The 14,139-nt window shown below is 45.6% G+C and overlaps 1 protein-coding gene across 1 annotated transcript in view; it reads left to right on the top strand.

Annotated features, from left to right (window-relative positions):
* Positions 1–13,217, top strand: part of LOC115164952 (F-box/LRR-repeat protein 7-like) — an 18,318-nt gene extending 5,101 nt beyond the window's left edge. Inside the window, exons 9-10 of the mRNA XM_029717897.1 lie at positions 12,314–12,421; positions 12,999–13,217. Of these exons, the coding sequence (XP_029573757.1) occupies positions 12,314–12,421; positions 12,999–13,095 (205 nt within the window). The 3' untranslated portion in view covers positions 13,096–13,217. The remainder of the gene's footprint in view (positions 1–12,313; positions 12,422–12,998) is intronic.
* Positions 13,218–14,139: the final 922 nt, after the last annotated feature.

Consider the following 14,139-nt stretch of genomic DNA (forward strand, 5'->3'; position numbering starts at 1 on the left):
CAGGCAAACAATGGAGGACTCGTTGCTGTCAACGCAGCAGGAGGTGTTCTATCAACACAGCAGGAGGTGTGCTATCAACGCAGCAGGAGGTGTGCTATCAATGCAGCAGGAGGTGTGCTATCAACGCAGCAGGAGGTGTTCTATCAATGCAGCAGGAGGTGTGCTATCAACGCAGCAGGAGGTGTTCTATCAATGCAGCAGGAGGTGTTCTATCAACGCAGCAGGAGGTGTTCTATCAACGCAGCAGGAGGTGTTCTATCAACGCAGCGGGAGGTGTTCTATCAACGCAGCGGGAGGTTTTCTATCAACGCAGCGGGAGGTGTTCTATCAACGCAGCGGGAGGTGTTCTATCAACGCAGCAGGAGGTGTTCTATCAACGCAGCAGGAGGTGTGCTATCAACGGAGCAGGAGGTGTTCTATCAACGCAGCAGGAGGTGTTCTATCAACGCAGCGGGAGGTGTTCTATCAACACAGCAGGAGGTGTGCTATCAACGGAGCAGGAGGTGTTCTATCAATGCAGCAGGAGGTGTTCTATCAACGCAGCGGGAGGTGTTCTATCAACGCAGCGGAAGGTGTTCTATCAACGCAGCAGGAGGTGTTCTATCAACGCAGCAGGAGGTGTTCTATCAACGCAGCAGGAGGTGTTCTATCAACGCAGCGGGAGGTGTTCTATCAACGCAGCGGGAGGTGTTCTATCAACGCAGCGGAAGGTGTTCTATCAACGCAGCAGGAGGTGTGCTATCAACGCAGCAGGAGGTGTGCTATCAACGCAGCAGGAGGTGTTCTATCGATGCAGCAGGAGGTGTTCTATCAACGCAGCAGGAGGTGTTCTATCAACGCAGCAGGAGGTGTGCTATCAACGCAGCAGGAGGTGTTCTATCAACGCAGCAGGAGGTGTTCTATCAACGCAGCAGGAGGTGTTCTATCAACGCAGCAGGAGGTGTTCTATCAACGCAGCAGGAGGTGTTCTATCAACGCAGCAGGAGGTGTTCTATCAACGCAGCAGGAGGTGTTCTATCAACGCAGCAGGAGGTGTGCTATCAACGCAGCAGGAGGTGTGCTATCAACACAGCAGGAAGTGTTCTATCAACGCAGCAGGAGGTGTGCTATCAACGCAGCAGGAGGTGTTCTATCAACGCAGCAGGAGGTGTTCTATCAACGCAGCAGGAGGTGTTCTATCAACGCAGCAGGAGGTGTTCTATCAACGCAGCGGGAGGTGTGCTATCAACGCAGCGGGAGGTGTTCTATCAACGCAGCAGGAGGTGTTCTATCAACGCAGCAGGAGGTGTTCTATCAACGCAGCGGGAGGTGTTCTATCAACGCAGCGGGAGGTGTGCTATCAACGCAGCAGGAGGTGTTCTATCAATGCAGCAGGAGGTGTTCTATCAACGCAGCAGGAGGTGTTCTATCAACGCAGCGGGAGGTGTTCTATCAACGCAGCGGGAGGTGTTCTATCAACGCAGCGGGAGGTTTTCTATCAACGCAGCGGGAGGTGTTCTATCAACGCAGCGGGAGGTGTTCTATCAACGCAGCTGGAGGTGTTCTATCAACGCAGCAGGAGGTGTGCTATCAACGGAGCAGGAGGTGTTCTATCAACGCAGCGGGAGGTGTTCTATCAACGCAGCGGGAGGTGTTCTATCAACACAGCAGGAGGTGTGCTATCAACGGAGCAGGAGGTGTTCTATCAATGCAGCGGGAGGTGTTCTATCAACGCAGCGGGAGGTGTTCTATCAACGCAGCGGAAGGTGTTCTATCAACGCAGCAGGAGGTGTTCTATCAACGCAGCAGGAGGTGTGCTATCAACGCAGCAGGAGGTGTTCTATCAACGCAGCAGGAGGTGTTCTATCAACGCAGCAGGAGGTGTTCTATCAACGCAGCAGGAGGTGTTCTATCAACGCAGCAGGAGGTGTTCTATCAACGCAGCAGGAGGTGTTCTATCAACGCAGCAGGAGGTGTGCTATCAACGCAGCAGGAGGTGTGCTATCAACGCAGCAGGAAGTGTTCTATCAACGCAGCAGGAGGTGTGCTATCAACGCAGCAGGAGGTGTTCTATCAACGCAGCAGGAGGTGTTCTATCAACGCAGCAGGAGGTGTTCTATCAACGCAGCAGGAGGTGTTCTATCAACGCAGCAGGAGGTGTGCTATCAACGCAGCGGGAGGTGTTCTATCAACGCAGCAGGAGGTGTTCTATCAACGCAGCAGGAGGTGTTCTATCAACGCAGCAGGAGGTGTTCTATCAACGCAGCGGGAGGTGTGCTATCAACGCAGCGGGAGGTGTTCTATCAACGCAGCGGGAGGTGTTCTATCAACGCAGCAGGAGGTGTTCTATCAACGCAGCAGGAGGTGTGCTATCAACGCAGCAGGAGGTGTTCTATCAATGCAGCAGGAGGTGTGCTATCAACGCAGCAGGAGGTGTTCTATCAATGCAGCAGGAGGTGTTCTATCAACGCAGCAGGAGGTGTTCTATCAACGCAGCGGGAGGTGTTCTATCAACGCAGCGGGAGGTGTTCTATCAACGCAGCGGGAGGTTTTCTATCAACGCAGCGGGAGGTGTTCTATCAACGCAGCGGGAGGTGTTCTATCAACGCAGCAGGAGGTGTTCTATCAACGCAGCAGGAGGTGTGCTATCAACGGAGCAGGAGGTGTTCTATCAACGCAGCGGGAGGTGTTCTATCAACGCAGCGGGAGGTGTTCTATCAACACAGCAGGAGGTGTGCTATCAACGGAGCAGGAGGTGTTCTATCAATGCAGCGGGAGGTGTTCTATCAACGCAGCGGGAGGTGTTCTATCAACGCAGCGGAAGGTGTTCTATCAACGCAGCAGGAGGTGTTCTATCAACGCAGCAGGAGGTGTTCTATCAACGCAGCAGGAGGTGTTCTATCAACGCAGCGGGAGGTGTTCTATCAACGCAGCGGGAGGTGTTCTATCAACGCAGCGGAAGGTGTTCTATCAACGCAGCAGGAGGTGTGCTATCAACGCAGCAGGAGGTGTGCTATCAACGCAGCAGGAGGTGTTCTATCGATGCAGCAGGAGGTGTTCTATCAACGCAGCAGGAGGTGTTCTATCAACGCAGCAGGAGGTGTGCTATCAACGCAGCAGGAGGTGTGCTATCAACGCAGCAGGAGGTGTGCTATCAACGCAGCAGGAGGTGTTCTATCAACGCAGCTGGAGGTGTTCTATCAATGCAGCAGGAGGTGTGCTATCAACGCAGCGGGAGGTGTGCTATCAACGCAGCGGGAGGTGTTCTATCAACGCAGCAGGAGGTGTGCTATCAACGCAGCGGGAGGTGTTCTATCAACGCAGCGGGAGGTGTTCTATCAACGCAGCAGGAGGTGTGCTATCAACGCAGCGGGAGGTGTGCTATCAACGCAGCGGGAGGTGTGCTATCAACGCAGCAGGAGGTGTTCTATCAATGCAGCAGGAGGTGTTCTATCAACGCAGCGGGAGGTGTTCTATCAACGCAGCAGGAGGTGTGCTATCAACGCAGCAGGAGGTGTGCTATCATCGCAGCAGGAGGTGTTCTTGGCGGGACCTTTGTTGCTGAATCGTGGGATGATCCTCTCCTGGACCTGGCTGGCTGTACAGGGAGGCATGTCGCCGTTCATCACGGAATTCGAAGGCGGTGTCCTCCACTTTCTGAGCCCTCTGCGGTGACGGGAGTCATGAATGGGCTGCCGACATTCAATAGCTTCGCTGCTCTGTAGCCTGATGTCCCGGCACCATCTTCTCATGGAGTGTCGGAGGTACCTTCCGTATCGGCCAACGTTGTGAAGGCATTGCCGGGGTCTAAGTTGGGTTCTGCTTCACCGGGGTCTACGGTGGGCTCTGCAATTCCTGTCATTTGTGGGGGGCGAGTTAGAGGAGCCCCTGGTGGGGCTATGGTTGGGCTGAGGACTCCAGCTCGAAATGGACAACAGCCATCAAACATTATTATGGGAAGCTTCATGGTTAGATTGGTGGAAGTCTGAAATACCCGTATACTTTGTTTTCCTGCAGCTAGGGTGTTGGAGTTATCAGCAGTCATGCCCACCACCAAGAAACAGATTCCTGCTCTGAAAACAGTTATGTTGCACATTGGGTCCAATGATATTATGCGTGTGAAATCTGTAAAGCTAAGAGACAATTTCTTACAGCTCTTGGAAAATGCTCAGAAATTAGCAGAACATGTAATTGTCTCGGGCTCAATTCCATCTCCTCGCTGTTGTGGGATTGAGTGTTTTAGCCATCTTTGGTCTCTTCACCAGTGGCTAATGCGTCTGACCAAGGACTCGGGAAAGTCCTTCGTTGACAAGTCTGACTCCTTCTGGAATAGTACTGGCTACGTTGTGGAAGACGGAATTCACCTGGGGGAAAATGGCTCCCTGCTGTCATCAAACATTGGAAAGGTTCTTGGTCAATTAAATCGATGTGAGGACAATATTAGCATTACATATAAGTCATCTCCTCTTTGGTGACATGCCTAATGGTGCTAACTGGAGAAATGTAATTGCTCATTCCGACTTTGTTTTCTTTTCCTAAACACATTGTAACCATCCATAGAATAAGATAGGAAGGGCAAAAGTGGTGGTGTCTCTGTTAAAGGCTACCTCCAGTCCTAAACTATTTGAATTGTTGGCTTTAAGTCTTCAGTTGGGTTCAAACTCAAAAATAACAGTCATAGGAATTTATCGTCCACCCTCTGCCAAGAAGTGTGTACTAAACAATTCTGATTGAATTGCCATTACTACCCCAGAGGTGTTGATCACTGGAGATTTTAATCTTGCATGGGGAACGCAGGATGCTGACTGTTTAAAGGATTTTTGTACTAATCTAAATTTGACCCAGCTGATTGCAAAGCCCACTCATCCAAACTTAAAGGACCCTACGAAATCGACTTTGATTGACCTCATATTTACAAATACTCCAGAGAAATATTCTGGGAGTGAGGTATTTGCTATGGATATTAGTGACCAATTGTATGTGTCAGGGATATACAGATGCCTAGATCCAAACCTTGTTTTATTAACAAGAGGAATTTTGATCATTTCAATGAACAGGCCATTTTTGGTGATCTTTATTTTGGTGATTTTGATTGTATTGCATCTATACCTGACCCAGAGTTGGCTCTGAACCACTTCTCAAATGTTTCAATTTTATTGTAGATAAACATGCTCCCTTTAAAAAAATGAGAATTAAAAATAAGTATTGCCCTTGGTTCAGTTCAGTGCTATCTGAAGTCATACACAACAGAGATTCACAGACTCAGCAGTCTTTCAGGCGATTGAGAAATCTGTTTGTAAAACTAGTTAAAAAAGCTAAATTTGATATTATGTTAAAACACTATCTGAATGTACAGGGAAGCCAGCTACATTTTGGAAAGCTGTTACATCACTGAAGGGTTGTGTCTCCTCTTCTCTCCCCCAAATAATTAATTTAGATTCCGGCCCTATTACTGACAAAATCGATATCATTAATGCATTAATCACCATTTCATTTTTTTTATTATTTCACCTTTATTTCACCTTTATTTAACCAGCTAGTTAAGCTAGTTGAGAACAAGTTCTCATTTGCAACTGCAACCTGTCCAAGATAAAGCATAGCAATTCAACACAATACAACAACACAGAGTTACACATGGAATAAACAAAACATACAGTCAATAATACAGTAGGAAAAAACAAAACAAAAGTCTATATACAGTGAGTGCAAATGAGGTAAGATAAGGGAGTTAAGGCAATAAATAGGCCATGGTGGCGAAGTAATTACAATATAGCAATTAAACACTGGAATGGTAGATGTGCAGAAGATGAATGTGCAAGTAGAGATACTGGTGTGCAAAGGAGCAAGATAAATAAATAAATACAGTATGGGGATGAGGTAGATAGATGGGCTGTTTACAGATGGGCTATGTACAGGTGTAGTGATCTGTGAGCTGCTCTGACAGCTGGTGCTTAAAGCTAGTGAGGGAGATATGAGTCTCCAGCTTCAGAGATTTTTGCAGTTCGTTCCAGTCATTGGCAGCAGAGAACTGGAAGGAAAGACGACCAAAGGAGGAATTGGCTTTGGGGGTGACCAGTGAGATATACCTGCTGGAGCGCGTGCTACGAGTGGGTGCTGCTATGGTGACCAGTGAGCTGAGATAAGGCGGGGCTTTACCTAGCAGAGACTTGTAGATAACCTGTAGCCAGTGGGTTTGGCGACGAGTATGAAGCGAGGGCCAACCAACGAGAGCGTACAGGTCGAAGTGGTGCGTAGTATATGGGGCTTTGGTGACAAAACGGATGGCACTGTGAGAGACTGCATCCAGTTTGTTGAGTAGAGTGTTGGAGGCTATTTTATAGATGACATCACCGAAGTCGAGGATCGGTAGGATGGTCAGTTTTACGAGGGTGTGTTTGGCAGCATGAGTGAAGGATGCTTTGTTGCGATATAGGAAGCCGATTCTAGATTTCATTTTGGATTGGAGATGCTTAATGTGAGTCTGGAAGGAGAGTTTACAGTCTAACCAGACACCTCGGTATTTGTAGTTGTCCACGTATTCTAAGTCAGAGCCGTCCAGAGTAGTGATGCTGGATGGACGAGCAAGTGTGGGCAGTGATCGGTTGAAGAGCATGCATTTAGTTTTACTTGCATTTAAGAGCAGTTGGAGACCATGGAAGAAGAGTTGTATGGCATTGAAGCTCATCTGGAGGTTAGTTAACACAGTGTCCAAAGAGGGGCCAGAAGTATACAAAATGGTGTCGTCTGCGTAGAGGTGGATCAGAGAATCACCAGCAGCAAGAGTGACATCATTGATGTATACAGAGAAGAGAGTCGGCCCCATAGAGACTGCCAGAGGTCCGGACAACAGGCCCTCCGATTTGACACACTGAAATCTATCAGAGAAGTAGTTGGTAAACCAGGCGAGGCAATCATTTGAGAAACCAAGGCTGTCGAGTCTGCCAATAAGAATGTGGTGATTGACAGAGTCGAAAGCCTTGGCCAGGTCAGTGAATACGGCTGCACAGTAATGTCTCTTATCGATGGCGGTTATGATGTCGTTTAGGACCTTGAGCGTGGCTGAGGTGCACCCATTACCAGCTCTGAAACCAGATTGCATAGCGGAGAAGGTACGGTGGGATTCGAAATGGTCGGTAATCTGTTTGTTAACTTGGCTTTCGAAGACCTTAGAAAGACAGGGTAGGATAGATGTATTACGGGGTTTTTATGTATGTTCTGGGTTTTGTATTCTAGGTTGGTTTTCTAGTTTGTTTATTTCTGTGTGGTCTGTGTGGCTCCCGATCAGGAACAGCTGTACGTCGTTGTTCCTGATTGGGAGTCATGTATTAGTTGCGTGTTTTCACCTGGGGATTTGTGGGTAGTTGATTTTGCACTGCTTGTTATTATAGCCTGTAAAACTGTTCCTGTCGTTTCTTTGTTTATTGTTTTTCCGTGTTCACATTTTAATAAATAATAATGATGAGCACGCAACCCGCTGCGCCTTGGTCCTCTCTCTCCTACGACAGCCATGACAATCAAGCTTAGATTGTGGCCGGGGTGTTAAGCATGTCCCAGTTTAGGTCACCTAGTAGCACGAGCTCAGAAGATAGATGGGGGGGCAATCAATTCACATATGGTGTCGAGTGCACAGCTGGGGGCAGAGGGTGGTCTATAGCAAGCGGCAACAGTGAGAGACTTGTTTCTAGAAAGGTGAATTTTTAGAAGTAGAAGCTCTAATTGTTTGGGTACAGTCCTGGATAGTAAGACAGAACTCTGCAGGCTATCTTTGCAGTAGATTGCAACACCGCCCCCTTTGGCAGTTCTATCTTGGAGGAAAATGTTATAGTTAGGGATGGAGATTTCAGGGTTTTTGGAGGTTTTCCTAAGCCAGGATTGCAGAGCGTGCTAAAGCAGTGAGTAAAACAAACTTATGTTAACATGCATGAAACCATCTCTGCAGGCTTTATATTTGAATGTATTTCAAGGCCAGCTCTTGAAAAGAGTAGTTTGGATGTTGACGGTGATAATCTATTGAATGATACTGAAAATGCTGGTCAGGGGTTTTCTTTTCAGAAATTCACTGATAAAGAAGTCCTGGATGCTTTGCTAACATTAGACAAAAACAAATCCACAGGTGCTGATCATTTGGAGCCTGGTCTGTTAAAGTGTGCAGCTCACCTTATTTCTGGCTCAGTAGCCCACCTTTTTTATTTAACATTGTTATCAGGAAGTATTCCAAAAGCGTGGAAATCCGCATATGTGTTGCCACTCCTTAAGGGTGGGGATACAAATGATCTTGACAACTATCGCCCCATTTCAAGACTACCTTGCATATCTAAGATTCTTGAATACTTGGTTAATGTACCAGTTTGTTCCTTTTTATCTGATAATTGTATTTTTTTTATATAAACCAATCAGGGTTTAGGCCTGGGCATAGTACTACCACGGTAACAACGCTAATTGTTAATGATCTTGTCAATGCCTTGGATGCTAAAAAGAGCTGTGCTGCCTTGTTTATTGACCTGTCAAAGGCGTTCGACACTGTTGATCATTCTGTTTTGCTAAAGAAGTTATCAATAATAGGCCTGGGATATGCAGCCTGTTTATGGTTTCACAATTAATTTAGCGATCGAAATCAGGCCATCTTCACAGATGGGGTTAAATCTGAATTTCTTGAGATTCAAAAAGGTGTTCCTCAGGGTTCGATTTTGGGTCTGTTATTGTTCACCTTGTATATTAATGACATAGGAAACACTGTTAATACTTGTAACAATCATCTCTATGCAGATGACACAGTTTTGTATTCCTGTGCCACCTCAGTGCAGCAGGCCATTTGTGAACTTCAGCATGACTTTGATTCAATTCAGAAATCACTTACAGATCTTAAATTAGTGTTAAATACAAGTAAAACCAAGCTCATGCTGTTCTCTAAGTCACGAAATGTTGACCCTGAGGACCTGCATATGTGCGCTACAAATGGAGCCCAAATTGATCTTGTTTATCAATATAAGTACCTGGGTATCTGGATTGATGACAAGTTGTCCTTCATAACGCGTATAGAAAATGTGACTAAGGAGCTAAGATCCAAGATTTTTTTATATCGAAATAAATCATGCCTCAGTATTGAAAATACAACACTTCTCCCTGTATTGGATTTTGGTGATATTGTTTACTTGCATGTGGCAACCTCTGTTTTGAAACCCTTGGACGCAGTCCGCAATACGTTTTATCACAGGGGTTCATGTCCTGGCCTCTTATGGACATTCAGAGTCTTGTCCCGAGGCCACTCCTGCGTTGTCTTGGCTGTGTGCGCATTGTCGTTGTCCTGTTGGAAGGTGAACCTTCGCCGCAGTCTGAGGTACTGAGTGCTCTGGAGCAGGTTTTCATCAAGGATCTCTCTGTACTTTTCTCCATTCATTTCTCCCTCGATCCTGACAAGTCTCCCAGTCCCTGCCGCTGAAAAACATCCCCACAGCATGATGCTGCCACCACCATGCTTCCCCGTAGGGATGGTATTGGCCAGATGATGAGCGGTGTCCGGTTTCCTCCAGAAGTGATGCTTGGCATTCAGGCTAAAGAGTTCAATCTTGGTTCCATCAGACCAGATAATCTTGTTTCTCATGATCTGAGAGTCCTTTAAGTGCCTTTTGGCAAACTCCAAGAGTGCTGTCATGTGCCTTTTACTGAGGAGTGGCTTCCGTCTGGCCACTCTACCATAAAGGCCCGATTCGTGGAGTGCTGCAGAGATGGTTGTCTTTCTGTAAGGTTCTCCCATCTCCACAGAAGAACTCTGGAGCTCTGTCAGAGTGACCATTAGGTTCTTGGTCACCTCCCTGACCAATGACCTTCTCCCCTGATTGCTCGGTTTTGGCCGTGCGGCCAACTTTAGGAAGAGTCTTGGTGGTTCCAAACCTCTTCCATTTAGGAATGATGGAGGATCTTGGGGACCTTCAATGCTGCAGACATTTTTTGGAACCTTTACCCAGATCTGTGCCTCGACTCAATCCTGTCTGAGCTTTACGTACAATTTCTTCGACTGCATTGCTTGGTTTTTTCTCTGACATGCACTGTTAACTGTGGGACCTTACATAGACAGGTGTGTGCCTTTCCAAATCATGTTCAATCAATTGAATTTACCACAGGTGGACTCCAATCAAGTTGTAGAAACATCTCAAGGATGATCCATGGAAACAGGATGCACCTGAGCTCAAATTTTTGTCTCATAGCAAAGGGTCTGAATACTTACAGTGAGGGAAAAAAGTATTTGATCCCCTGCTGATTTTGTACATTTGCCCACTGACAAAGAAATTATCAGTCTATAATTTTAATGGTAGGTTTATTTCAACAGTGAGAGACAGAATAACAACAAAAAAATCCAGAAAAACACATGTCAAAAATGTTATAAATTGATTGGAAGTAAGTATTTGACCCCCTCTCAATCAGAAAGAATTCTGTCTCCCAGGTGTCTTTTATACAGGTAACGAGCTGAGATTAGGAGCACACTCTTAAAGGGAGTGCTCCTAATCTCAGCTTGTTAGCTGTATAAAAGACACCTGTCCACAGAAGCAATCAATCAATCAGATTCCAAACTCTCCACCATGGCCAAGACCAAAGAGCTCTCCAAGGATGTCAGGGACAAGATTGTAGACCTACACAAGGCTGGAATGGGCTACAAGACCATCGTCAAGCAGCTTGGTGAGAAGGTGACAACAGTTGGTGTGATTACTCGCAAATGGAAGAAACACAAAAGAACTGTCAATCTCCCTCGGCCTGGGGCTCCATGCAAGATCTCACCTCGTGGAGTTGCAATGATCATGAGAACGGTGAGGAATCAGCCCAGAACTACACGGGAGGATCTTGTCAATGATCTCAAGGCAGCTGGGATCATAGTCACCAAGAAAGCAATTGGTAACACACTACGCCGTGAAGGACTGAAATCCTGCAGTGACCGCAAGGTCCCCCTGCTCAAGAAAGCACATATCCATGCCCGTCTAAAGTTTGCCAATGAACATCTGAATGATTCAGAGGACAACTGGGTGAAAGTGTTGTGGTCAGATGAGACCAAAATGGAGCTCTTTGGCATCAACTCAACTCGCCGTGTTTGGAGGAGGAGGAATGCTGCCTATGACCCCAAGAACACCATCCCCACCATCAAACATGGAGGTGGAAACATTATGCTTTGGGGGTGTTTTTCTGCTAAGGGGACTGGACAACTTCACCGCATCAAAGGGACGATGGACGGGACCACGTACCGTCAAATCTTGGGTGAGAACCTCCTTCCCTCAGCCAGGGCATTGAAAATGGGTCGTGGATGGGTATTCCAGCATGACAATGGCCCAAAACACACGGCCAAGGCAACAAAGGAGTGGCTCAAGAAGAAGCACATTAAGGTCCTGGAGTGGCCTAGCCTGTCTCCAGACCTTAATCCCATAGAAAATCTGTGGAGGGAGCTGAAGGTTCGAGTTGCCAAACGTCAGCCTCGAAACCTTAATGACTTGGAGAAGATCTGCAAAGAGGAGTGGGACAAAATCCCTCCTGAGATGTGTGCAAATCTGGTGGCCAATTACAAGAAACGTCTGACCTCTGTGATTGCCAACAAGGGTTTTGCCACCAGGTACTAAGTCATGTTTTGCAGAGGGGTCAAATACTTATTTCCCTCATTAAAATGCAATTCAATTTATAACATTTTTGACATGTGTTTTTCTGGATGTTTTTGTTGTTATTCTGTCTCTCACTGTTCAAAGAAACCTGCCATTAAAATTATGGACTGATCATTTCTTTGTCAGTGGGCAAACTTACAAAATCAGCCGCGGATCAAATACTTTTTTCAGTATGGGGTATTGTTGGTAGATTGATGAGAATGTTTTATTTATTTAATCCATTTTAGAATAAGGCTGTAACGTAACAATGTGGAAAAAGTAAAGGAGTCTTATTACTTTCCGAATGCACTGTATATATATTTTTATTTGGATATTTATTTTTTTGAGACAGTTTGCTACAGCAGGAATATAATCCATCAGAAACAGGAAATGTGAATTGTTATGTGGATTATAATTAATGGACATTTTTGTAGGGCTTGATACATTTTTCATTAGATCAAATTAAGTTTGAAATTTCAAAGTGGAAATTACAAACTTTAGAAGCCTTTTTAAAACTCAAATACAGTACAAATTTGCATTACCTGCTTTGCAAGAAAATTCTGTGATCAAATTAAGATCCTACATCTGTACACTAAACTCACAGCTTGCAGGGTTGATATTCTAATGCTTCCATGCTTACAACATTCTTGACTTCTTCTTGGCTGTGTGTGTGTGTGTGTCACTGACAGTGTGTGTAACTTGTGTGTCCCTAACAGGGTGAGCCTGTTGGCAAAGTACTGCAGCACTCATCTCCACACTGTCAAACTGAGCTTCTGCCAGATCAGCCCAGAGGCCATCCACAACCTCAGCAGGCAGTGCAAACGGTAAAACTAAAGCACACATACATGTCAACGACGTAGGGTGGTTTTCCCCACTAACGGCTAAGGTTAACATTGGGGAGGGGAAGCTGATCCTAGATCTGTACCTTGGGAAACCCCGGAGGCATAACACACAAAGTGATAAGCAGATCGATTGAGAGGAAAAATCAACGACCCTTAGAAATCTCAGTTTTCTGTTGATTTCTGTTCAGGGAATTTTAAAAGGTCTATCTCTCTCTCTCTCTCTCTCTCTCTCTCTCTCTCTCTCTCTCTCTCTCTCTCTCTATCTCTCTCTATCTCTCTCTCTCTCTCTCTATCTCTCTCTATCTCTCTCTCTATCTCTCTCTCTCTCTATCTCTCTCTATCTCTCTCTCTATATCTCTCTCTATATCTCTCTATATCTCTCTATATATCTCTCTCTATATCTCTCTATATCTCTCTATATATCTCTCTCTCCTCTCTCTCTATCTCTCTCTCTATCTCTCTCTCTATATCTCTCTCTATATCTCTCTCTATATCTCTCTATATCTCTCTATATCTCTCTCTCTCCTCTCTCTCTATCTCTCTCTCTCTCTCTCTCCAGGTTGAAGCTACTGCATCTCTACGGCTGTACCTACATCCCTACTGAGAAGGAGATCAGAGACATCAACCCCACTGTTACACTCTACCCGCTGACTTGATACAGACACACTTTATTGTTGAAATTGGTAACACAACTGACAAACTCGTTCACAGTTACCACAGAGGCATGACTTTGTAAATACAGCCTGTGTGATATAAAGAAGAATGAAGAGTGCCCACAGCACAAGTGTGTCAAGGGCCTTCCTTCCATCACCTCCTTCACCTCCTTCAGTGATGTGTTGTCAGGCAAGCTTTATCCAAATTACATCTATCTAGTCAAGGTACAAATATTTTGTAGATTTTTTTTTTTTACATGCTGATTGTTAGTGAAAGTTTCCCATTATCTGGGAGGATCCCGAGTGGCGCAGCAGTCTAAGGCACTGCATCTCAATGCTAGAGGCGTCACTACATCCCCTGGTTTAAATCCAGGCTGTATCACATCTGGCTGTGATTTGGAGTCCCATAGGGCGGCGCACAATTGGCCCAGTGTTGTCCAGGTTTGGCCAGGGTAGGCCGTCATTGTAAATAAGAATTTGTTCTTAACTGACTTGCCTAGTTAAATAAAGGTTAAATACAAAATATCTAGCAGCCGGACAGAAAGGGGTCTTGGTCTTCTAGACTGTCTCTATGATGGAAACACTTTTTTTTGTTTGTGTTTTGTTTATTCAACCTATTACAGGTAATTATGTTACTGCGCTTGGCCGGACGCACAGTTCTTGTTTGTTTTGTGCCTCTTTTTCTCGAAGTTGTGAGTTTGACACAAGAGAGTGCTAAAGTAGGTAAGCTGCGTCAGCGTACCATTCCGCAATACGTTTTATCACAGGGGACAATTTTAGGACTCATCATTGTAGTCTGTATGAAAATGTGGGATGGACCTCTCTGCCTGGAAGAAGAGAGCTGCATTCTCTTTTATTTATTTACAAAGATATCTTACAGAACCTCCCTTCATATATAACTTCATTAATTAAGGTAAGAATCATAAGTTACCAAACCTGTTCTCAGGAATGGATAACACTAGATCCCTTCAGTCTCTACAGATTTGGGAAAATCTGCGTTTTGTTTTTAGGCCCCTAATTTGTGGAACAATCTGCAGAGTTCACTGC

Source organism: Salmo trutta, chromosome 27 (genome assembly GCF_901001165.1).
Source record: "Salmo trutta chromosome 27, fSalTru1.1, whole genome shotgun sequence".
NCBI lineage: Eukaryota > Metazoa > Chordata > Actinopteri > Salmoniformes > Salmonidae > Salmo > Salmo trutta.